This window comes from Trematosphaeria pertusa (assembly GCF_010094035.1).
Source record: "Trematosphaeria pertusa strain CBS 122368 unplaced genomic scaffold BU26scaffold_3, whole genome shotgun sequence".
NCBI lineage: Eukaryota > Fungi > Ascomycota > Dothideomycetes > Pleosporales > Trematosphaeriaceae > Trematosphaeria > Trematosphaeria pertusa.
The window spans coordinates 965,597-990,282 of NW_022987214.1; the positions used below are offsets into that span (position 1 = coordinate 965,597).

The following is a 24,686-nucleotide window of genomic DNA, read 5'->3' on the forward strand; positions in this document are numbered from 1 at the left end:
GCCGTGCGGCAGGCGCGACTGAAACCCCGCTACTTCTGCCTTCCTCCTCCTCTCTTCTTCTTCCCCAACACATCGATCGAGGAAATCGCGCACACCACTCCGACACCGTTCCGCGTCCTCCGAAAAGTATTCAGAAGCATCAATTCATCATCTGAACTCTTCTCATCGATCAATTCCTCTCCCAGGCACGAGAATAACAACAAACAAACAACCTGCAACAAGATGTCGCACTTCGCTCTGACTGCAGAGGCGAAAGCCACCATGCGAGCGAATCTCGAGCTAGAGCGTAAGCAGCTCCCCTTCCTCTGTCGCACTTTCACTAACATCAGCTCCAGTCAAGACCCGCAGAGAGAAGCTTGTCGCCATGTGCGAGGCGCAGATCGCGAGTCTCCGGTCGCGCCTGGAGCGCCGCGTCAACCGCATCCCGAGCAGCAAACGCAACATGAAGCTCGTTGATCTCCTCGACGCAGCGACTACCACCAAAGCTGCACCGGCGAAGAAAGAAGTCGCCCTGGCACAGCCTCCTGTTCGCACCGTTGTCCCAGCTCCCGCTCCTGCCGCCCGCAAGACTCGTACGGCTCCTGCCGCTAGAAAGGACGCCCCCAAGCCTATACCTGCTAAGGAGACTCGAAAACCGACGCAACCGGCCCTTCAACCAGCCCTGAAACCAGCTGCAAAGACAGCTCCGAAGACCACCCGCGGCACGAAGAGGTCATCGGATGAGATGGGCGACAATAAAGAGAATGCCAACGAGCTCGCTGTTCCCAAGAAGCGCACCAAGACGGCTGCTGCCCTTGCCCACGCGCCCAAGCCGGGTGCGAGTACGCGAACGACCCGGGCGGCCTCCAGGAAGGTCGTCCCACAGGCGCCTCAGGTGCTCTCCCCGAAGCCGAATAACAGTCGCCCAGCGCCTCGCGCACGTCGCCAGCGCTAATCTCATATGGAGTTGAACTAAGATGGGTAATGGCGTTTTGGGCGTTTCTCTTGCTTTGATATCCACATGATACCCTCTTTTATGCATAGTCGTTTTGGCAAACTGCTAAGAGGATGGGGCGAGTCTCATTAAAGTGTTCTAGCACTCTAGGAAGGGTAATGGCGTTTTGGGCATCACGGGAAGCGTGGCCGCTATCCGCCATCCCCACCCCTCCCTCGCGGCTTGAGATTCCCGAGGTTGAGGCCTTCAATGGCCTCCCCCGGGTTTCAATATAGCCAGGTGAAGGGGTGGGTTGAGGCGAGGCACTTTGTTTCTTCTTCTTGTACATAGTTCGCGCGGGCACTGAATGAATCAAGCACGACTTCGTCGTCTATAATATCCAACAGCCGATCGTGGTCTGAATCTCTGCGGGAGGGGTAAAGTTAAGCCCACCCCACGTTACTGTGTATGACTCCATTGCGCAAGTTGACAATCACACTCGATTGCGCAGTCTTTATCGGGTCACCACCCTACTATATTTTCCAGCCGACAATGTCTCACAAGGAAGGATGCAGGTGCAGAAAGGAGGCGACCAGTCAGAGCGAGGCGCACCAATGCTTTCGTGTGCAATTGTGAGTTTTCGAACCCGTTCTGCACCATGCCGGCACAGCACCCTAAATGTCACCACCCTCAACATCATGTTCCCGCAGGAAACATCTGCCGAGCGACGGGCTTCCTCAACGCCGCCGCGCCGAGCTCCGCTCCTTCGTGTTGTCTCTGGCCCCCACGGCAGTCCGGTGAGCACTTGTTGCACTCGCCACCGCGCAGGAATCGAGCGTGCGCAGACAGTCCTTGAGGACAGGTATCGCGAGCCGCATGTGAACGGTGCACAGTACGGTTTGGATGCCCATCGAGGCCGTCCCGCGTTCGAGCGTTTCTAGCCTGGCCATCGAGACGCCGTCCGTCTGATCCAAGAGTGAATGACGGCACTGATGAGGCCAGATGGCGCAGTCGTCCGCTCACAGCCTCAGGCGCGCACACGCCACAGGGCCGTATTCACAGGTCGACCCCTGCATCCGGCATCTCAAGCGTTTCCCTGTGGGGCTCACCGGTCAAGCCTCGCTGTCGCAGCGTGGGCATGGGCGAGTATGGTCCGGCCGCTAGCGGGCGCGCAGGATGCAGGACAGATTGATAGACAGACCGCCCTTCGACTGCGTTTTTGGCGGCGGCCGCAGAGTGTCTGGTGACGAACTGGCGGGCCTCGTCATGGGCAATTGCACGCTGCGCAACCGCGACGACGTAACCTGCGTCGGCGAACCGAACGGTCGAATGAGCAGGCCGGCGGCCGGCAATCTGGCGCCCTTCCGCGAGCAATTGGCGTCACAGACAGGCCATCTTATTGCGCACCTGCAGCGAATAATGGCACCGGCTCGTGTTGCGCAGATGCGGATTATCGAGCATCGAGGCTTAGCGTCGCCGGCGTCTCCAGGCAGCAGTCTTGGCCCTCGCGACGCGACTTCTATCCTACCGCAGCCCGCGCCCAAGTCCACGACCTCTTCTTCCTCCCCCAACCCACTCCCTCCACCCTCCTCTCTGCCCTCTGTTTTGCGTCAGCCTGTTTTCTGAGGCCTCGTCACCTGCATTCTGCACTCTAGCCGCCCTCCTTTCTGCAGCGCTGCTCGTGCCCGCTTGCCGTCTGACGCCCGCTGCGCCGCCCTCTTCTTATACCTTTACCCCCGCAGCTTCACGCGCACCCTCCTCTGGCGCCCTTCTTCTCCGAAGCCCTCTGGCTCCCACCAGCCCTTCGCTATCAGCCCACCGTTTCGGCCCTCTCCACTACGGTTATCTGGACCACCGCTCAGTTCATGAAGGCGTGAATCCTCGATTACTCCGCCTCACCTTCACCAGGCCTGTGCATCGGGCCTGTAGCCAACAGGATCGATTCGGCCCTGCTTGACCCTCCCGTAATTGGCAGGGTGGGTTATCCCTTGGTGACTCCGATACCGAACCGATCTGTAAGTACCGCCGGCTTGGTGACTCATAAGCGTCAATACGCTTGCAGCATTGAGCGTCGGGCTGATTGTTCCTCCTCCACAATAGGATCGACCCAGTCACAATATGTCGGCTCCTCAGAGTCACCCCCGCCGCCGGCCTATTAAGGCTACCCCTCTCCTCTCAACCCATGGCATGCAGCTTCGCAAGAGTGGGACCTTCTCTTCACCCAAGTCAGACTCCTCCGACATCTGCGACCTGGGGAACCACCACTACATGCCTCGTCGGTCGCCCACTAGCACTGAGAGCCTCCAGGAGCTCCTCGACGACTCGAGCGTCCAACGCATCTCGAACATACTCAAGGACTTCGATAGGAAGATCGCCGGCCACAAGCCGTCGGCAGCCAGCGCTAACATCCTGAATGACCCGGAGGTCCTTCCAGTGCCGAGCTTCCTCCTAGACAACGCTAGCCTGAACGCCTCGCCAATGGAGATCGACCCTAAGCCTACGGTGGAACGCACCTCGCATGACCACGCCTCTGATAGCGGGCTGGGTTCCAGCGTCGGTGAATCGAAATATGGTAAGGACCAGACGCACCTACCCGTCTTGGGGACCCCGCCTTCTGACATACATAAAGGACGCTCCGCCGCTCATGAATCTGTCAATACGTCTGTCTCCTCCACCCACTCTGCTATTACTCGCTCCTTCTCCGCGCTGGGCGCTGCTGAGGAGAAGCACACTCTCGGCGAATTTGCCTGCAGAGCGATTCACGACTGTATCATCAAGCCTATTCTTCAGGAAGAGGATTTAAAGGACTTTCATCCCTTGATCAAGGACGTTCCACGTCGAATTGGTGAGAAGAACATATGCAACCTTCGTGATCTCGAAAAGACTCTTATCTTCCTGGCACCGGTAAGTGGTATCCGCTATCTCTCTGAGAGTGCAAAAGCTTATTGCATTCTTCTCGGTTTTAAGGAGCTATCGACAACCCCGGCTTCGTATCTGCGTTTCTGCGAGCGATCAATTACACTCTTGCGAACGACTGTCGACTGCCTCTCCGAACAAGACCAACGACTACCGTCGGATCGCCCATACACTAACAACTACTTCCTCGATTTGGTACAACAGATCCACCGCTACGCAGCAATCATGGCCGCCACTCGACGCAAAGAGGAGAATGGAGAAGAGCTTGACGAGATGGATCACTCCCGGTATGCTTCCCAGCCGTACGCTTTCCGGACGTGGCTAACTTCCTGTAGCGACGAGAAGATTACTCTCCGCGGTGGACTAAGCCACAACGGCCGTCCTGCCGAGCTGGTTCGTGAGAAGAACGGCAAGGTCATTCCCATTGCCGATGGCGTTGAAGACGCACACACAGGATTCCCGTCGACCAAGCGAGCCTTGTCCGATGACGAAATGGACGTCGACGAAATCACGCGATCTATGGCCCGGCGTAGGAAGTCTGATAAGCCAGGTGATGTCATGCATACCTGCCGTGACTGCAAGAAGGAGTTCAAGCGACCGTGTGACCTCACCAAGCACGAGAAAACCCATTCTCGGCCCTGGAAGTGCACAGAGGAGAAGTGCAAATACTTCGAGCTTGGCTGGCCCACCGAGAAGGAGCGTGATCGGCACGTCAACGACAAGCACTCCTCAGCACCTCCTCAATACAAATGCCTCTATCCTCCTTGCACGTACGCCTCCAAGCGCGAGTCGAACTGCAAGCAACACATGGAGAAGGCCCACGGCTGGGAATATGTCCGCTCAAAGAGCAACGGTCGGAAGAAGGCCCCAACAACCGGTAGCGACCGTACTCCTACTACCCCACTTACACCATTCCTCGGCACGCCGCAGTCTGCTACGCTGCCTACGCCAATGACTCCTTTTGCTCCTTCCCCCTCTGTCCCGATGATCGATACTTTCGATTACCCGTATGGCTTTGGTACCCCAGCCATGAGCGCCAACGGCTTCCAGGAGGATTTCCGACGTGACTCAGTGACCACCGACGGTTCTGCGCTCACATATTCTTCCGGCCATTCACCCACCGAGCCCACATCATTTGATGATGCTGTGACTCCTGAAGACACCACCATCAACCACAATGACGTCTTCAATAACTGCGGGCTAGGTACGAACTTCAATGCCTTCCAACAGCAACCCACTCCTGCTTTGAGCACTGGATTCGAATTCGAGCCGCTCCAATTCCCCATCAATACGTCGGCGTCTGGCAATGTGCCTCATTTATCTCCCAGCGGACAGCCCGACATCACACTGTTCTCTCCTCAGATGCACATGGACGAGGGCTTTGGAGAAGGTATGGACGTGTCATTCACCCGGCCGACAGAGGACTTTACTCTCTTCGGCACAACTCAGCCGAGCAACATGAACCTTGATTCTACCGCCGGCTTCTTCCCAGACATCAATCAGTTCGGAGGTCAATTTGATAACCTCTATGCTGAGCCGACCACGACCTTGGATGACCTGATGGGAAGCACGTTTGGAAACCCGCAGTAATTGGCTGCCTACTGCCATGTATACGAGGAGCGACATTTGCATACCTTTTTTTTTCTTCTACTTCTTTCACGTGGTAACGGCCTTTGGAGTTAGGGAGTTAGGGCATCTTCTTCCTGCGGAGTACGTGTGCATGGTATATGCAGCGACGAGTTATGGATAGCGCTCTTCTGAGTGTGCAAGACATTCAAACAGAAAACCTCCAAACAACAGATGACCTTTGTTTTCGCGGGTTTTCAGCTGATTTAGATCTCCCCCCTTCTTTTTCTTTCCCGTGCTGGAGGCAGGGTTAGAGATCGTCAGATAGTGTAAATTATACGAAATTGTGGAGGAAAATCTCGCTGACTCCGGCGGCGATGCATCAGGTGCATCGTGACATATATGACTCCCCATATGCGCCCCAGAAAACGCGGCTCTAATCGGCCGGATTTGGCCGAAGTGAACTCACGTGCGTCATCTCCGCTGTGCTTCAGAACGGTGCGTCTGAGCTGAGACTAATTACCGATCCGGAGTCGATTCGCACGGACGTTTCAAGACGCCTGTGGATCCCCTCACGATGCTCCCACTCTGACCTCTTCAACTTCCCTCGAGGCGGAGCCAGGCCTTTCCTTGACCGTCTTTTGGACTTTCTAGTCACTCACTGCATACGCATTGGTCCATAGCGACCACCACAGTCCCTTATACATCGTGAAGGGGTCGCGCCGGTCGTGCACCCGAGCTCCACGATCACATATCATATCGAACTGCCCGTCACAGTCCTTAGCGAATTGCTTGTTTAATACCATTATGTTGGGTTTCCATAGGCGGACTCGATCTTTGATTCCGGTCAAGGACCTCGCAAAGTATGACAAAGTACCATTGAATGAGGAAGAGGTGGATGTTGACGAGGGGGAGATGGAGGCGGGCATGGAGGATATCGCGCTAGAGACTAGCATCAAGGAGCGCAAGAGGCAATTGACCTTGGTGTACATCGTATTTCTCGCAGAAGCGTACGTTACACTGGTTCCCTGGACTGGAGTTCCGCGAAGCTAACGCAGGCGTCGACGCAGTATCATGGCTTCCAGCCTCCAGCCACAGCTCCAAATGCTCATCTCGGACGACGACTACTGCGGAAACCTCTCGACGTCCTACCTTCGCAGCATTCTTGACTGCGCTTACGCGTTTGGCGGTACCACCGGTCTGTTTTGGGGATATCTTTCCGACCGTATGGGACGACGCCGTGTCACACTCCTGGGACTGTGGGCTATGTTTGCCTGTTGTCTTAGCATGGGATTCGCAACCGATCTTGCCAGCTGCACGATCTTCAGATACATTGCTGGAGTGGCTAGCTCAACCGTGGTAGTCACAACGCTGACGATGATCGGAGACTTGAGCGAGAACACCATGGAAAGGGCCAAGAACGTCGCGAGGCTGCCTCTGATCGCGCTGTGCGGATCAATTGGGCCGATAATACAGGGAATGGTCTCTGAGAGCATCCACGCCTCTGGAGCGGTATGGGAGAAGTTCCCTATCCTAGGCTCCCAGCTTGCTTGTGGCAGTCTTGTTCTTTTGATTGCTGTGACTGCGTCAATCATGCTCCGAGAGGTAAGTTCGCCCTATCAATACTCTGGCATGATCGCTGATAGTACCAATAGACCCTGCCCCTCGAGTCTAAGCAACACGCAGTGGACCTGGACTGCGAGAAGGCCGCATTCCTCTCCGACAATGATTTGGACGATCCCACGATTGCCGTCGTAGATTTCGCTCGGCCAGAGCCCATCACCATCAACCAGTTCCTACAGGCTCCTTCGCTCTTGGTTCTTCTGGCTTCCTTCTCGCTCCTCTCCCTCCACGCGGCAACTTTTGATGTTTTGCTGCCTCACCTTGGCCACAGCAACTCCGAGCACGGTGGCATGGGAATCCCCTGCGATTGGCTTGGGCTTACCGTTTTGATGGTCCGTGGAATCGCAGGCATAGCCATCCTAGGCGTCATCCCTCAAGCCGTGGAGAAGTTCGGCCTGCTCAAACTATATCGATCGGTATCGCTAATGTTCCCGGCTATCTACGCGCTCACTCCTCTTCTTGCCATGGCAGCGGCATGCTCAACGGGCTTTGTTGCTGTCACCTCGACGGCGTCGATCTTGATCAAGCATGCCCTTAGCGGAGGAGCCTCAGTCGTCGTCGCTCTCCTGGTACTGAACACGACACCCGACGCCTTCTCAGCAGGTACTGTTGTCGGCCTAATGCAAGTCGCCAGCCTCTTCAAGGCGCTCGCTGTTGCCGTCTCTGGCGCAAGCTTCTATTTGAGCAACGACTTCAGCGTTGCGACGACAAACGTCGCACTGTGGACCTGCCTGGCCCTCTTTGGCATTTTGGGTGCCGCCCTTGCTTGGTTCGTGCGGGAGAGGCCAAGTGTAGGCGGCGACTTCCCGTCCGAAGTGCTGTGCTGGGAGACGTGTTTTGACGCGGAGAAGAACGCGTGTGCCGCCTGAAGAGCGTCGACGACGCGACAGACGCGTGTTCATTCACGCCCACAATCTCTTGGTGTTTCGATGTTTATGCTCTTACGCGATTCTCTCATTACCCACTGTGCATCCTGCCTTCTTTCTTTATTTATGTATCGACGTTCTCTTCTGCATATGCGGCATGTGAACAGGGCCAATGTTGGATACGAGCGTCAGTGGCCGGCTCCTGAAACGCCCCCGTTCGGCTGTTGGTTTGATACGTTGGCGGAATTGGCGGAACGGTTGGTCAGTGTTGGCGACGAGCATACGGAGGACACCGGGCTCATCCGCATGATTGTCAGTATATTCCGCCACGCCGTACACAGTATTATTAGCTAGGTACGCATTGGATTTTCGCTCCACGGCTTCGTCCTCCGCGCGTTCTCCGCATGGCCTGGGTAGATTGTGGCGGGTGCCGTGTGTGGCGTCGGTGCTGGCCGGCCAGCGGCGGTGACCACCCTCACACTTGATCAGATGCGGGTAGGCAGGATGCCCCTGCAGGAGGCCCGCAGCAATTCATCCCTCAAGGGCGCGTGTGGTCTTGCTCCTGCTAGGCTGGCCATTTCTGCGTCCTTGTTTACTTCCCCTTCACTTCGGTGCCTCCCTCCTTTTTCTTTCCACTGCCCGTCGCGCAACACGACTGCCGACTATTTGTTTACCTCTGCACTCGTCCCGCCACGACCACCGCCCACCGCACATTCGCACCCGTATCCATACGCCCGCACAGCTCCTACACAGCATCTTGCAGGCAACACGCTTACTAGCCCCTATTCGCGCGTCCGCCATGTCGCTCAGCGCAAAATACCAGGCCTTCCTGGCCAGCCCGTCGGCCGGCGCGCTCGCCGACAACGCGTCGCTGCATTACATCACGACCCTCACGAGCATCCACGATGCCGGCGCGATAATGAAGCACCTCGCGGTGCAGGACAAGCTGCTGAAGAAGACGGAGCAGAAGGTCCTGAGCAAGATCGAGGGCGCCAATGGGCTGAGCGTGGACGTGGAGACCACCATCGAGTTCAGTTCTGGCGGCGGCGCATACCTGCCCGGCTTGGACGACAATTTCGTGGCGGACAGGATAGTGACATTCCCCATGGTACGTGAGGGCGCGTGCAATCCCGGCGACTTGTGCTAACGCGCCATGCGCAGGTCCACATGGTCCACTTCGACAACGCGCAGAAGATCGTGCAAATCCGCCTGTACTGGGACCAAGGCTCGCTCCTCAAGCAAATCGACGTCATCGGCGCCCGCGCGCGCAACTGGCCCCTCCGTGATGGCAGAGACCAGAGCCGCCTCATTTCCACGAGCTCTGCCGTGGTCGCCCAGCCTGAATCCGCGCCCGCCTCTCGCCCTTCCACCGCTTCCACTGCAGCTCGCGGTGCAGACGAGGTTTCGATTACGGAGCGTCCGTTCAGCTCGAGGCGGTCGACCAACAATGCTATGAACGACCCGCACGCCACTCTGTCCCTCTTTCAGCCCCGCGACGTCAATCAGGACAGCGCTTCCGGCTCGCAACCGATAGCACCGCGCGCACAATCCGCGAAGCCTCCGCCACGCGAGTATTCCGAGCTGTTCGTCGGCGAGGAACCCCCGTCCCCGTCGCCGGCAAACGACCCGTTGTCCCCGCAGAAGCGTGGCATTCCAGCCAAGTCCGGTGCCGGTAAGAACTTCAAGCCCAACCGCCTGTTCGAAGAGACGGAGGAGGAGAAGGTGGCGCCTACACCGAGGGGTGTCAAGACGCATGCGACCAAGTACAACCATTTCGAATTTGGGGATGGTGACGAAGATGCAACACCCAAGGTGCGAGAGACGGCTCGGCCGGCGACCAAGTCCAAGCACCTATCACAGTGGGACTTTGAGGACTTTGTCACACCCGACAAGGTGAAGCCCAAGGTCCTGGGCCAGGCCGTCCGACACTTTGGGTGGAGCGACGATGAGGTCGGTCCTTTCTTCCAGCCTGAGACTTTTGAGATTTTCGAGGTTGATCCTGCTTCACTGCTTCACAATGACTCGGAATGCTGACTTTGTTTACCACAGGATGAGGGCTCCCCCGTTCGCCGCCCCGTAGTTCACAAGGCGCGCCCGGATGCCGACATGCACTTCGAATTTGTAGATGATGGAACTCCAGAAGCCGAGCGCAAGGAAGCACAGCGCAACCAAGCTGCGTCCAAGGGCCGTCTACATAACAAGGGCCTCGGCCTCTACCAGGAGCACGTCATTGGTTCAACCGCGGATGATGACGGCGATGACGATGTCCCCAAGGGCGACACCAAGCGGCCTCTCAACGACGTTACGACTACTATTAAGAATGAGAACCGTAAGAAAGACTTTGGCGCCCACTGGGAAATGCGCGACGATAGCCCTGCCCTTGAGAAGTCATCCTTCAACGGCAACAAGCCCTCAGAGAACCAGAAGAAGGTCCACAAGAGCATGGACGCCCACTGGGGTCTATACGAAGACTCGCCTGAGAACCGTGGCATCAAGACTGCTGGCAATGGTATGGGCGCGCGGAAGGGTACCGAATCCAATTGGAGCCTGTACGAGGAGTCTCCCGTGCAGAAGAAGGAGAATATGGGCGTCAAGCAGACAGGGGATAGCATGGGTGGGCGGAAAGGCGCAACTGGCTTCTGGGACTTCTAAGCCCCAACACGTCTGCATTTTCGATGCGCTATGGCAGATGACGGCACGTTTGACGACGGGCACGGCCTATGTTAATGCCTCTAATGAACTGACCACCTGGCTGGCCGGCGGAGTACGACTACCACGAGCAAGCGATTTCCAAGGGACTATTTTCTTTCTCTTCGACTATTTCCTTGAGTACTTTCAGACTGTATTGGTGGTCCGTTGAGCGGTGCACAGCACATTGAGTACGACATGTACGATATTCAGCACGCTTCGGCTTGGCAGATTGACCTGTTTGGATACCATCTGGTGGCGAGCGACGGCCCTCCTTGCTATTATCAGCAAGTTGGGCTGGTCGCTGGTTGCATTGCTTGCCGGGCTCAACCGGAAACAAAGCTCAGCGGGCTTGATTCCCGAGTAGCTGTTCAATAAATCTCCTCATGTCCATATAACTCCTCACCATACGTCCCGTCGTCTTCAATTCGTTCTCCATACTTGCCATTACAACAGCCCACAGCGTCTCTCTCAGTGCCTCTTATGTCGACGATTATCGCGTCTCATTTCCCTTCAGCCTTGAGTCATGATCCCATCCTCCCGCTCCATATGATCCGTACTAAGCACACCCTTGGCATCACAAATCACACCTCAAAGCAGTATATACAAGGGAGACATATAGCCCCCATTCCCCAACACGAAACACGCGCGGCCACGTTCCCGTCCGGCACACGCTTTCCCTCCCTTTGCTTTTCCACGATCTCCGACCCATGGCTGGCATCGATCGCTGTCCAGATAGTCGTCATTTCCCGGCCCGCTGCAGATCATGTTCCTGCCTTGCCTTGTTCACCCTTGGGTTGCCGTGATAAGGCTGTGCTGTCTGCCGCGCATGAGTCGGACTGGGGAAGAGCTTAAATAGACGTCATGCGAGTTGAGTGATTGCTACTAGGTACTGCACTGCACCTGCGCAAGCCGCCGTTTGCGAAGGGACGAGGGTCTTCCTTTTTTTTATGCCGGTGGAATAATGCGAGTGCTGTAGGTCATTAGCCACGCGAGTGCCACGAGTGCCGCGTGGTGCTGCGCTTTACGTGACGAGAACTAAGGTGAACTGAGTTTCGGGGCCGGTGCCTCGTACCACAGTATAGAGGGTTGGAGGTATAGCCAGGGGATGTGGGAGAATGGCTGTGGGTAAGGTTTGGAGGGAGGGTTGCATTTCGGTCTTTCTGCAGGATATATCTAAGGTAGGTATGCTGGTCTTACGTATGCTCGCTTGATATAACATAGCATGTGCGGAACCTTGGAGCTAGCAAAGAAGGACATGCTTTGAGTACATACAACCGGAGCGAGACGGACGCAGGTATGCTGGAGTTATCACCTGATATCGCGTCTAGATCGGCGTTCGACCTTCTCGAGAGGGACCGAAAGTAGCGCCGAACACGCGGTATAGGGTTTGCAGAGTGGGACTTGGTGGAGCTATAGTTGGTGGGGTTCCTGGGCGCATCGAAGAGGGAAAGCATGGAAAGACCATGAGCGTAGAGCTGCCACCGGCTGGAGGTCTTCGATACGCTGTCATAATACACCCACAATCAGCGTTTGTGAACCCATTTTTATGAGGTTCCTATCCAGGAGGATCCATCCACCGCACCGCCACAATCGCTTTACTGTAGAAACATCGCACACATTGCCTCATCTCTCCCCCTCCTGAAACATCCGTCTCTCAGCCCACTCTCCTACCTCTTTCTACAATCCCACCACTACTCCAATATATTTCTATATCCAGCACACCCGCATTTCCAAAACCGTCCTCCCTCCACTAGCCACCAACTACCCAAAGTAGCAACTCTGCCCGCCCGGTGTCCGGGAAAGGTCCATCCCGGCGTTTCGTATTGACAGCGGCGACAGCGGGCGAACCTTCTGAAACAATTCGAACCTTGCCTGTTGTTGTCGCGTGGTGGGGAAGCAGCGGAATGTGGAGAAAAGTTTAAAAACTCGGCTTTTGAGAATTGCTCGACGACAAGGTAGAGCCCGGCTTCAAAAGGTTTTGACACGAGGGAAACCGGCTGCTGGACATGACTCGATGACAGCCCACGGCCGTGGATCCGTTTGGTGAACTTTAAAAAAACGCCAGTCGGATTCACATTGGGGATCCACTTACACTATTTGCCAGGAAACCAAAAAAAAAACCCCCCACCCCGAAAGGGAGAAGGCGGCGAGGCGAAGTGAGGCGAAACGAAAAGCGTGACACGTAAACACACTCCAACAAAGTCGGCGATGCGAAAGGGAAGCGCGAAAGAGTAGCTTGATCCTGTGTGAAACCACACCATCGAACAGATGCATCTGCTTGTGGCTACCTATGCTTGCGCTCGAAAAAACTGACGAAGAAGCATGGCTACAGGCGCGCTTCGCTCCACTCCTCGTACACCAAACCACCCTCTAGAACAGCGTCATGTCTGCTAGGTAGGATAGATGAGCGAAGTATACTTTTGGGGTCCCACTCCGTAAAACACATGATCCATATCCACCTTCCCATATTCCCGTAGGTAGTTGGTTGCGCGACCAACAAAATGGTTGGTGTAGAAGTCAAGTAATCCGCCCCAAAAAAGAATCACCGAAATACCTTGGATATCCCGAAAAATAGGTCGCAGAAGGCGCGATCCGACGGACAGCAGCTGCCTGCCTGTGCCCTTTCCCACTCTTTACCTAGCGCCAGAATCACATGCCTGCCGCTCCCTCCTCTTTTGGTATAACAAATGAAAATAGCCATGCGGAGACGCCTGGGTAGTTGTTGTAACAGAACGCGGCCGTTCGTGACCGAAGGAAATTAGCGTCGTGTCGGACGATTTTCAGGTGTGAGGTATATGCGACAAAATCCGCGAGTCGTGGAGGATGCAGGAAATATGCTATTGTACAGAGGACAATATCGAAGCATTAGTACGTCTTTGGATGGATGGTGTTGAACGGTGGGAATTAACGGCTAGCGATGCGGGTGCTCATATGCTCGAGCGCCACCGAACTCGACTCCCTGCATCGCACTCGGAGCGGGAGCTCCCCATTGCGAAGGTTGTGCCGGCGCTGGCTGGGGTTGCTGTGGCTGAAGGGGCGGTAGTACATTTGTCGTCGACGAGGGCGTATTCGCATATTGCTGCGCCAGCATGCCGGTCATGCTTCCGTAGACGTGCGGGTTGCCGGGCTCGAGGCGACGAAGGTGTTGCCATACCGCCGCCAACTCATTACGCAACAACTCACTCTCCTCTTGTGCTCGGCGGCAATATTCGGCGTCGGGCCGTAATCGAGCATTCTCAGCGCGTGCGAGTTCATGGGCTCGCCCCAGGTTCTTGATGTACTCAATAGCTAGGTAACAGTCAGAAGAGGTAATCGAGGCAACACATAAAGGAGAACATACATTTGGTCAGAATCTCCCATTTGCTGGACTTGCTCCCAGGAGAATTAGGTAAAATGCCATTGAGCTCATCAAATAGTGATTTCATCTCGCTCCTACGCTTCCTCTCGGCCATCTTATGGCTCACCCGGAGCTCCGGGGTTCGGCTGTAGTTTCCGCTGCCCGCGGCACTCGGCGGTTCCGCAGTCTGGAGGTTCGTCACACTGCGGTGTTGCATCGAATGGTGATGGGTAGTGGGGATGTCTAGACGAGGTCAGTACTGTCTGGGAGAGATAGAGATAGGAATGCGTGCCGTCGTCTAATCTCTTCTGCCCGTTGGGGAGATTGGAGTCCGCGGTAAAGATGCTACTATTGACAGATGCGGCGAAACTGTTCTGGCGTGATGGACCAGAATGTCCAACGCTAGACTCACCACTGCTGGATCCTCTTCTGTCTTCAGGCTCGGCCGGGAAAGCCCAGGCATAACCTTTGGTCGGAGCAGCAGCCATCGGATCTGGCATCCCAGACACGCTTCTGGGGTTCGGGTTAATGACAGGCGCCCGCCGGGGAGGGTGATTTGCGCGTGGTCCAGCCCTGGGGCCGAGAGGCGAAAGCGGGGAGGTTCCATTGGGGCGCTGCTCGGCCGTGGTGATGCCTCGCTGGTGCTGAAGATTCGAGACCAGAGAGACGCGGGACGCATTCTGGCTGTCGTAAGGTGAGCCTGGGCTGATGGCGAGGTGCGTCATTCCCGCGTTCATGCGACTATCCACACTGCTTCGTCGCGAGTCGAAGTGCGAACCGCTCAGCTGTGAGCTCGCCTCGAAGCTTAAGCGGTTGTCAAAGCCCTGGTTCAGCGAGGGCAGAGCATTGGGCTGTGTCCGGGTCAGTCCGCTATCTTGACCACTAGCGGACAAGCGTACCTGCTGGGTTGCAGACAGTCCGGATGGATACCGAGCCGAGGAGGGCGTGTCCGGCACAGAGTTGCGAGAAGGTGAATCTTCAGCGTTGAGAATAGTCTGCAGCTGCAAGCCCATCGTGTTCGACACGCCAGATGAGTCTGTATACCGGTCAGCTCGTTCATCTGAAGATGAATACGGAGAAGACGGTAAGGAAGCTGGAGACATCTGGTTGACGTCTGAATGACAGGCGGCTGGGGGAACCTTACGCTTGCTCTGGGAGATGGACCAATTGCCCGAGTCACGGGCGTCGCGAGATTCCGAGTGCTGTCTGAGGCGAACGGGGCTCTGCTCGGAGGGAGAGAGGTTGCTCGTCAGCGAAGCAATAGATGGAAGTGCCTGGGGTTGAGACAGGCCGCCAGGCGGCCGTTGCTGAGAAACAGAGTCCATGGTGGCGAACGGGGAACTATCGGCGTGCTCTCTGCACTACGACGAGGCCGAGCAGCGACGGCGGGTGCGAAGTCCACGGCTGGTGGGTGATGGTGATGGTGATGCAGAGCAGGCCAGCGGGCGAGACTGGCCAATAGCGCGTAAGCAAGGCTGGCCGTAGCAGCAGCAGTCAGCGTCGACTGGTGGGCGTGGCAGAGGGTCTCCGGGTGGAATTGGCGGGATAAGAAGAGAGAGTGGAGCGGTGCGAGGTGAGGTGAGGTGCAGTGCGGTGCAGTGGTGAGGCGGAGAGGCCGAGGGCAGGAGCGCACGAGGGCAGGAGCGCAGGAGGGAGGCCGTCCCAGAACGGCACCCACGTCGTCGTGAGGCGGGGCAGAACAAATCTCCTGCCGCCAAGCACGCTCGATCTCGCCGGCAGGCGCAATCGACGCGCTCTTCAGATTTCCGGCAACCGGGAATCCAGTCACCTTGCGGCGCGCAAGACGACGATGCCGCGCGCTCTTCTTCGGGCCAGCAGCAGCAACACCAGGCCAAACGAGCGATAGCCGCGTCGCCCACTACGCTTCCACCATGGGCCTCGCAGCCAAAACAGACGTGGCTGCAGTGCTCCCCTCCGGCGGACGGCGCTGGGAAGCAACGGCAGGGGTGGCGGCGCCGGGCAATGGGCTGGTGCACGGCGTTCAGACAGCCAGATCTGGGATGATGCGATGAGAGCGAGCTGGAGGCGCGAGTGCGACAGGCAGGCGTCGAGCGGGGCGCTGGATGGGAATCCGATCTCAGCAGGCCGGCAGGCGTGTCGAGCAGCGGCGGCGTGGCGTCCTGTCGCGGTCGTACAGAAAGAGTGAGGTTGACCTGGCGTCCCGAGAAGAGCAGCGGCGGAGAAAAGAAACTCAGCGGTCCAGATGAGGGCGGCTTACTGCGCGCGCAGTGAGTGGTCGATCAGCGTGGAGCAGGTACGGCAGACATCCGACTCGAGGACATGTCCTGGGCGGAGGGAGACAGAAGAAGAAGGGAACGTCGCAGTGCTCCCCTCGAGGCCGGCTGAATGAGGACGGGCGTGCCTTGCATAGACGGGCTCAGAACGGGCCCGCGGGCGCGGAGGGAGTACAATTGATGCCGAGGGGGGAACACGGGGCTCTCCAGCGGGCGGCGGATGGTCTGGCCGTATGTACAACAACTGGGGATGGGAGTCGAGGTGGAGCTTCGGCGGAGGAAGACCAGAGGTCACAGAGAGGGATCCGCAAGGGCAGGGCGAGAGCCAATTAATGCCGGTGCTGGCGCCCAGAACAAAGCCGCCCGCACGTGGGAAATCGTTCAATCAAGGCTTCGTGTATCTCAGCAGCCCCTAGTGGCGGCTAGCTGCACTTAATATGGCACCCTGTCTTGCGCGCGAACAGGTGCCGGGAGGTCAGACAGAGCGCAGTCAGACAGACGGCGGAGACGGATGACAGCGAGGGACTGGCACTGGCAGGACGCTTGCACGCAACGACACGCAGCATTCCACAGTACAGCAGCAGTCAAGCGCACGGGGGGGATGGGTGGCAGCGCAGCGCTGGCCGGCGGGCGTGGGAAGGATTTGGGGTTGCTTGCTGGTGCGCCGTCGCCAGTTTAGCCAAACCCAGGGCTTTTTGGCCTTTGCGTGCTCGTCTGGAGCCTGCCCGTCGCCCGCCGTCGAGGCAGCGCTATGCCTGCTTGCGTCTGCACGCCGCCTGTAAGACACGCCACGAGGATCCCGCTGCTCTCCACGCCGGCCCCCTTCTTGCCCAACCCGCCAGCTGCGCCGAGGAAGAAGCAACGTCCGCCGCCGTGAGCGACGATCCCCCATATTGGCGCTCCGTCGTCGCCGTCGCCGTCGCCGCCGCCCTGCCCGCTGCGCGATGCCCGCGTGCGAACGCGCGCAATCGTGCACTGCTGCCGACATGCTGCACAGCGTGCTGCGGGCCCTAAAAATACCGTCCCCTGGGTCAGAAGGTCGTATCGCAGCGCAATATCTGGCACGCCCAACCACGGGTGAAGAGCCATGGCGAGGTGGAGCATGTGCACGGCCAGCACCACCAAAGACAATCCCGCGTCCGCCTCGGCCACGCCCGCCACGTTTTCGATCAATCTGCCCCTCCCGGCCCTTCAACACAGCCCGCCGCCTGTGCGCTCGCGAACTGCTCCTCCCGGCCCCTCTACAGGGCTGCTTGGTCCCCCGATCCCAGATGCTTTCAGCTCCTGCTTCACCTCGCTCCGGCGCTGCTTCAGCAACCGGCCGGACTTTTGCCAAAAGACCCGCGGCCACACAGCCTCTTTTGCCCTAACATGCGACGCGCCCAATTGGCCAGGAATGCTGCTGACGTGCGTGTGGTGCACCTGCATCTCAGCGAGCACAGGTGCGTCCGCATCCTGGTGCTATCCATGGCAAAAGGCGAGCCCTTGTTGCAAGTTTCATTCATCTCTGCTCTCGTCCCGTTTCGTGTCTCGTAGGGCGAAATTGGCTCCTCGGTGGCCGGCTGCATCCCAGCGCGCCCGGCACCTCGAGTCGGGATCAACGACCTCACTTCTCTGTGCGCCGTACGATCGTCCGCATTGCAGGTGCGCTCGTCAGCAGGGGAGTGTCCGCGGTTGGCTGAAGCCGATATGCCAGGGAGGTCGTACAACATTCGAAGTCACGTTAGCATGGCACCGCAGCAAGCCAAGGTAGACAACTGCTGCATGAGGCCCAGGACCCTATCTCTGGCTATTCCTCGGTAAGGGATGTGTCGTCGAAATCCACCAGTCGGCGCTTCACCGTAGAGACACAGTGCGACACAGGCAAGACTTGCCTGCCAGCTCCATGTCATTCCTAACCGCTGACCTCACCCCTTTCAACCATCACGGTCGGTACCACAAGTATATACTTCCTCTCTGGACCATTTTGCGAATGGCACATCGTGGAGTCTCTGCAGAACTGAGACGATCGTCTACTCCCTCAGCTGCTCGTCATAGGCAGACTCGACGTCTCGATGACGCGAGAATGGTGGCCCAGGGAAACAGGGAGGTACTCGGATCTATTTTGATCACCGGTAACACGAAAGAAACGGTTGGGAGTTCCGAGCCCAGTTTGAATACCTCGACGCGTCAGAGCACGAAAAGGGTACCGCTAGAGACCTGCCGTGAACACAAATACTTGACCACTTCCAGTGCGTCCTCGAGTCTCAGCATGTCTCCTGCTTGTACCTCCGATCCTCGGACCCAGTGCCAGTCATCTTCCAGACGTCCGGGCACAAGCCCTCGAACACCCTAATACCACATGCGAAGATAGAAACTGTAACGCACATGGCGTGTCGCCGTTGTCCCCCTTCACATCGCACCCGAGTTCGAAGGTACGACCACACGCATCCCAGGAACCCGGTTTGCAATTGAAACGGCCCTCTGTCCCAGGTGCTAATGCATGCCCTGTACTCCAGCTCAGCAGCACAAGTCTTTCTCAATTCATATCTAATACCCCGCATATTGTGTTAGGACTGCCTCGAGGACTGTCTTTTCCTGGAAAAGTCTCCAGGTCTTTCTACATTGATACGAGAAGCTCGCAGCTCGCGGCCACAACCCATCGTCTTGTCCACGTAGCAACGGGTGTTTGTTCAGCAGCGTGCGCCAAACTGCAGATCTTGAAACTATGGGGCATGTACACAGCATCGATGGCCAGACAGCAAACTCCACCGTCAATGCACGGAGCTGCTGTGCCAGTCTTGCGCAATCTGCCTTTGCAGGTGTTGCTGTCTCAGAAGGCAATGCAGCGGCTAGACACGTCTACGCTTTCATAGAAGTTGTGAAGCGCTTCGTGGCTTCCTCCCGACACCTTCTTGAATTAGACATCTGGAAAACCTAGCGCGTTGTCGTACGATTTCTCCTCCCTGTTTCCGATCTAAGCCACCCCGAAGACGTGCAGAATCGACGCAACCCTTCGTATTGCAAGAAAACGACACGTTGCCGGACTCTCCAGGTCGAGAGAGCACCACCTGCGTCAGGTTTGATGTCGTGCATCAACGCGTCATTCTACCAGCAGTCGACCGTCCGGAAGGTGCAACTGTTGGGAGCTTGGAGGCGGTGTCACGGCTGCACTACTAGTAAAGGCAAGTGGTTCCCTTTGCTCCACGATCAGGGCAGTTACCGCGGAACACTACATATCGGCGGTTTATGTCAATGCAGCTTTCCTCTCGCTAACGTTGACCAGGACAAGAAGGGAGTCCGCCTTGCTACCGCCCCCGTTGGATCTGCCGTTGGACGGAGAAATTTCGAAAAGTAAATAAAGGGTTCCTGCAGCCAGCCAAGCACACAAGGAGGAGCTCGGAATCGAATATGAATGCTCACATCCCAAATCTCAAAACGGAGATTTGGCTCGATTTGAATTCTCGGGCATGCCCGAAATGTAACTGAGACCCTTCCAACGTCGCAGTAAATGAACGATGATCCATGGATGAGGCGGGATGCGACAATAACAAGCAAACGGACTTCGCATGGTTCAGCGATCCTGGAGGAAGGGGAACCGCTCCAGATCGGGTCAGGAGAGGATTCCAAGGTTGCCACATGCCAAAAGTCGCCGGCGGTGCGCGTCCGTGCTTACGGCCCGTTTATGAGATTTCGGAGAAGGCGTTGCCAGATCAAGGAATTCGCTTATCTGTCTCCCTTGGGCAGGTGCAATTCGGGAGCGCGGGCGCTCGTGACGCTGGGGTGTCACGTGCCGCGCGTCTATGGCGTCCACCTGCATGGTGCCGCTAGACTATCCAAACTTTCCGCAACGGCGGGGTAGGCAGCGGAAACGGGCCTCGGGTTTCGCAGCGCAACACCACGACGCGTCAGCAGCCGCCGGGGCAAGACGGCTACAACAGCTTCTAACGTGGAAATGACTGACACGGCCCCTCGAAAGCCTTCCCTCGGAGGAGCAGAACCGGTTGATCCTGTCTTCCCGTTCCTGCAACTTCCCAGAGAACTTCGGGACCAGGTACGTACTCCGCGAGGAGTCCAATGGCGCCTCGCTTTGCCCTACCGTATCCGCTTGCTTTTCGGCCGGCTCGCAAGAGTCCAGAAATACTAACAACCCTCTAGATCTATGACTATACGTTCGAGATAACCGACGCCCGCGGCGACCGCGCCCTCCGCATCGAACGCCGCCACCTGAAGCACTTCAAGCCCTCCGCAGCCTCCATCCTCCTACTCCTCCACCACGAATACTTTCTCCTCAACCGGCAAACCGCACGCGAAGCCCTCGAAATCCTCTTCCAAAACCATACCGTCTTCCTCAGCTGCGGGCCCTACGTGCTCAAGCAACTCCTCGCACGCATAGAAGAGGCTGGCGGCCCCTGCACGCAATGGCTGAAATGGATCAAGAAGGTTGAGCTTGACTGGGTCACATTTCCGAACCTGAGGGCGTATCCGCCGGATCGGAGTGAGGGGAGGGATGAGTGGTGGTGGGAGAGGGATGGAGTGGAAATCGATGTGGATTGTGTACGTGGAGTGGCGTATAACGGACACTATGATGAAGACGACCACGAAGGTGGATACTACGACGACAACTTTTATAGTCCAGACGACGCTTCTCTATACCCTTCTTGGCCTCAGCCCGCTTCTCGCACGAGCGATCCCGAAGATCTATTCGGTTTCTCGTCGCACTATCCTTTCTCTGATCCCTTGACGGAACCGGAACACGAACACGATACTTCGGCCCAGGACGACATATCCACGAAACTTGGCCTCCTCATATCAATGGAGGTAACGCCGCTCTTCGCCTACCTCTCCATGCCAACCTTCTCCTCCCTATCCAGCATCACGCTCCCCCTCTACTTCATCTCAAAGCAATCCTACCATCACCGCAACAGCACACACCCCGGCCGCACCCTCCCCCTCAAAATCCGCTACTGGGTCCAAGTCTGCATCCACGCGCTCCTCATGCTGCACCACTCCACTTCCACGGATTTCCCAAAGCTGCAAGAAATCCGCATCAAGTACATGCCCTGGGACATCTGGGCGACCATGGACCCGGCCGACGACTTGCAGCGCATGGTCAAGAAGGGCATTTGGTATAAAGAAGGCGAGGATGCCGATCGCGAAAGAGAGGGCGAGGGAGAGGCGTTCCGTGCGATATGGGCTGGGATGCAGGATAGGGGTTTGTGCAAAGGGAAGAACCGGATGGGTTTAAGTGCGGAGGTGAGGTTTGTGAAGTGGGAGGGGGATTTAGATAAATGGCGAGTGGGTGACGAGCTGGAGGTTGTATTTACGAACGGGGCGCAGGCGAATGAGAGGAGGAAGTGAGACCTTGATAGACACAGCCTGTATAGATGAATAAGGCTTTGCATACGTTGGGTTTGGGACGCTTGAGCTTGATCCTTTGTTGAACGCTATCCTTTCAACTGCGGTGGCACAGCATGTATCTTGATGTGCTTGGAGGCCTGTTCGAAGAGACGGTTCATGAAATGATAGAGCTTTTATGGTATCTTGTCTATGTATCCGAACCCGCTAACCCTTACAGATATGAAATTCGGAATTCGAGCATGAAGAGAGGAGGCGGTCTCTAACATTGACGCAGGTCCATCCACCTACGTCAACTGTTTGATAATGATGGCTCCCTCCCAATGTAGCTCAGGGCCTCCGGAAGCGCTTCAAACCCCGATCAAGGGGCCTTCGCCATATCCCACTGTCTCACCGCATCTTCAACAATAGGCCGAATCACTTTCCGGCCAGCATCGGATTCATGGGACCACACCATCTCTCTCGCCGCAAGCTCATGCGCTTTATGCCATGGCTTCAACCCAAGACTCTTCTCCTTCTCCAGCGCTTCATACACAACGCGAAACAGCGAATCTGCTTGCGCCTGGTCGATCCGCACATCGTCCCTCACGGTAAGCACAATCTCTCTTATCTTCCTCTTCTCGCCGTTCTGGTCGCGGGTTTTGTACTTGTTCAAACACACGTCGATGTCGACGCCGGTGGCGGCGGTCCAAGCCGCGTGGATCGCAAACCAGTGGAAGAGCTCGCCGAAGCCGGTGCGCTGGATCTGCTCGTCGAGGGAGTAGGGAATCGATGCGAAGCCGAGGCTTACGGTGGGCGTGCGTGGGGATGGAGTATCGACAAGGTCGCCTTTCCAATCTCTGCGCAGCAGATCGCGCACGCCTAGGTCGACGAGATCCTTCTTGGCCTCGCTCAACTCGTCGTCGAGGTCCTCCATGACGTCTTCTAGCTCTCTGCCAGAGAAGTTGCTCCGCTTCAATATGCGCTCCGCGGTGTGCACATCCGCTTCCGTAGCGTCCCTCAGACCGCCGGAATCAATAGCGATAGCGCCGAGGATAATTTCCAGAAGCTCATGCGGCATGTGGTATTCCTCAGGCAGCTGCTCCAATTCATCCAGCATCTGCCTCGCCACGATAGACGAGCAACTCGCCGTCTTCTCAAAGACGCGCGGGCTCGCGTGCGGCGCAACACCGCGATCAACATGGTGATCGAAAATACTCAATATCTTCGCCTTACTCCACTTCCTTAGCGGACTGGCATGATCCACCAAGACAATGCCCTTTAGCTTTGGACTCAGCGTCTCGGGGTCCTCAGGCAGCTCGTCCATCGTAAGCAAATCCTCATGACCCTCCGTCATCTTGGAATTCTGCAACGCGACTTTATTCTCCGGGCGGAGGTCCAGCGCATCCATGGAAGTCTGAAGCAGCGCGATGGCCTTAAGTGGACGGGAAGTGTTTTGCGTTGAGTGCTCGAGATGATAGGCCCAGGTGAGTGCGCTGGTCATACTGTCCAGGTCGCCGCCTTCGTTGCCTTGGACTAAGATCCATTCTGATTCTTTGCTTGCCTGCCAGTCGATCAGGAAGCGCTTTTTGGTTTCTCGGCTCCATTCGCTGAAGTGGCCGACGCCGGGGGGTTTCATGGCGCTTTTACCAGATGGCGCATTGAGGATGGCTTGGTGTGCTGGTCGGTTGGGGTGCAGAGCTGCAGAGGCGAGGAGCGCCGAAGAAAGGATGCCAAGAGACTTCATTGTGATGAGCTGGTATGGGGAGGGGTGTAGGAGATGCAGAGTGGCATTTTAATTGTTCATTGTGAGGGTTGAAGGCTAGCTAAGACATTTGATGAGACGTCATCTTCGCGAAAGAAAGTTGAAACGGACGTGGCTAGTGCGTGGCACGGATCGGACCAAATTAGCTTAGCTCCAACCTAAAAGCAGGTAGCGTTGACTACACCTCTACAATCCCTCACTTTCGATGTAGAGCCCTTTGCAATACAACCCTACTCGGCATTATGCCACACATCTCCTCCTGCTCTCTGCCGCGCGCCCAGCAAACTGGCATGCCCAACTCACACACTGACACGACCAGCAAAAGAACCATAGACCGTTGCATGCGGAGCAAAGAAGCGCACTCGATGGGTATGCATATGCTGGATCGTTCGGATTGAGCAATGTCAGCCTTATGGGGAAGTCTTTTGGGATCGGTGTGCATTGTCCCCGTCGACCTATATAAATCCCTCCTCCGCACTGTTCTTTCCCCTCCGACACTGACTGTCTGTGGCGACTAAAATTTAACATGCCCGGACTCATGGCGTTGTTCCGCTCGCCCGATTAAAAGGGATGAAGAACGGCCAAATGTGCTGGCCTGAGAGACTAAAGGGCACTGAATACTACTACATGTAGGGACTGAGCAAATCAAGGAAAAGGAGGTTACTTGATCTCGCTCTCACCAGCAAGACGTGTTACGCACATCTCCGTCTTCTCTAACCCATTCCTGACCATCCGGCACCGGGGGCTAAAAATGCTCTCGCGGCCTCGGTCTTCTATGCCGGAGCCACACTCCGCCCAAGCCTCTTCCGAGCATGACCGCACGAAATGCTACTTTAGTCCTTGTCTCTCAGCTCCATGTTGAAAATATATCCCAGCCCTGTCTCACCAGACACCCATCAGACTGTGCGTAGCCAGTTTTTAGAGGATTCCAGCTCCATGCCGACACTTTGTATCGGTTTTAGACCGCAGATGCGGAAAAGAGAAGAGTCATGGTGAACTCTAGAAGTGAGGTCGAGGGCCCTTTATACCTTGAGTACCCTTGCTGTATCCAGAGCTTCGTTTGAAAGGAATGTGATCGCTCCGTCTTCAAAAGTATATGAATACCCCCTTGCATCACTGTCTTCCTTTCTTCTTTTATACGTCCTCTTGCAGGCTTTTGACTAAAATCAATATCGGTACCACATATGGTGTGTCCCGCCCCTGGGCTAAGAGTGTAGAACATCCTCATACATGCGGTTCGTAGCTGGCTTCAGAGCTATATTCAACGAAGACTGGGACATGGGACATATCCCATGAGAGTGAAATCTTGAGTACTGCATGGGTTGGGGGTGAGACTTGCGCTGACGGGGAGGTGAGGAGATCAGCTTGACGGTGCCACGAGGGTGGTTAGAAATGATGACAGCGGCGGGGTGATAATGTTCTCCATCATGCAACCTTC

The 24,686-nt window shown here is 56.6% G+C and overlaps 8 protein-coding genes across 8 annotated transcripts; 5 read left to right on the plus strand and 3 right to left on the minus strand.

The window, feature by feature from the left end:
• Nucleotides 1–66: 66 nt before the first annotated feature.
• BU26DRAFT_601268 (uncharacterized protein) lies at nucleotides 67–1,308 on the plus strand. The gene is made up of 2 exons (XM_033835255.1): nucleotides 67–286; nucleotides 336–1,308. Exons 1-2 carry the CDS (start codon nucleotides 223–225, stop codon nucleotides 932–934), a joined length of 663 nt encoding a protein of 220 aa, XP_033688081.1. The 5' UTR covers nucleotides 67–222; the 3' UTR covers nucleotides 935–1,308.
• A 301-nt stretch (nucleotides 1,309–1,609) lies between these two features.
• Nucleotides 1,610–2,374, minus strand: BU26DRAFT_501332 (uncharacterized protein; the record flags this gene model as incomplete). The annotated part of the gene is made up of 3 exons (XM_033826562.1): nucleotides 1,610–1,902; nucleotides 2,023–2,266; nucleotides 2,321–2,374. 3 exons carry the CDS (start codon nucleotides 2,372–2,374, stop codon nucleotides 1,610–1,612), a joined length of 591 nt encoding a protein of 196 aa, XP_033688082.1.
• Nucleotides 2,375–3,031: 657 nt separating this feature from the next.
• On the plus strand, nucleotides 3,032–5,419 carry BU26DRAFT_501333 (uncharacterized protein; the record flags this gene model as incomplete). Its single annotated transcript, XM_033826563.1, has 3 exons — nucleotides 3,032–3,485; nucleotides 3,543–4,116; nucleotides 4,165–5,419. 3 exons carry the CDS (start codon nucleotides 3,032–3,034, stop codon nucleotides 5,417–5,419), a joined length of 2,283 nt encoding a protein of 760 aa, XP_033688083.1.
• A 783-nt stretch (nucleotides 5,420–6,202) lies between these two features.
• BU26DRAFT_418213 (MFS general substrate transporter) lies at nucleotides 6,203–7,887 on the plus strand (the record flags this gene model as incomplete). Its single annotated transcript, XM_033823241.1, has 3 exons — nucleotides 6,203–6,405; nucleotides 6,466–7,000; nucleotides 7,051–7,887. 3 exons carry the CDS (start codon nucleotides 6,203–6,205, stop codon nucleotides 7,885–7,887), a joined length of 1,575 nt encoding a protein of 524 aa, XP_033688084.1.
• Nucleotides 7,888–8,461: 574 nt separating this feature from the next.
• BU26DRAFT_214430 (uncharacterized protein) lies at nucleotides 8,462–10,796 on the plus strand. The gene is made up of 3 exons (XM_033820689.1): nucleotides 8,462–8,992; nucleotides 9,046–9,876; nucleotides 9,934–10,796. Exons 1-3 carry the CDS (start codon nucleotides 8,684–8,686, stop codon nucleotides 10,534–10,536), a joined length of 1,743 nt encoding a protein of 580 aa, XP_033688085.1. The 5' UTR covers nucleotides 8,462–8,683; the 3' UTR covers nucleotides 10,537–10,796.
• A 2,327-nt stretch (nucleotides 10,797–13,123) lies between these two features.
• BU26DRAFT_587886 (uncharacterized protein) lies at nucleotides 13,124–14,925 on the minus strand (the record flags this gene model as incomplete). The annotated part of the gene is made up of 4 exons (XM_033834702.1): nucleotides 13,124–13,863; nucleotides 13,916–14,155; nucleotides 14,262–14,763; nucleotides 14,812–14,925. 4 exons carry the CDS (start codon nucleotides 14,923–14,925, stop codon nucleotides 13,487–13,489), a joined length of 1,233 nt encoding a protein of 410 aa, XP_033688086.1. The 3' UTR covers nucleotides 13,124–13,486.
• Nucleotides 14,926–20,101: 5,176 nt separating this feature from the next.
• Nucleotides 20,102–21,507, plus strand: BU26DRAFT_476997 (uncharacterized protein; the record flags this gene model as incomplete). The annotated part of the gene is made up of 2 exons (XM_033825587.1): nucleotides 20,102–20,200; nucleotides 20,305–21,507. 2 exons carry the CDS (start codon nucleotides 20,102–20,104, stop codon nucleotides 21,505–21,507), a joined length of 1,302 nt encoding a protein of 433 aa, XP_033688087.1.
• A 154-nt stretch (nucleotides 21,508–21,661) lies between these two features.
• Nucleotides 21,662–23,309, minus strand: BU26DRAFT_515464 (DHH phosphoesterase). The gene has a single exon (XM_033828074.1). It carries the CDS (start codon nucleotides 23,228–23,230, stop codon nucleotides 21,866–21,868), a length of 1,365 nt encoding a protein of 454 aa, XP_033688088.1. The 5' UTR covers nucleotides 23,231–23,309; the 3' UTR covers nucleotides 21,662–21,865.
• Nucleotides 23,310–24,686: the final 1,377 nt, after the last annotated feature.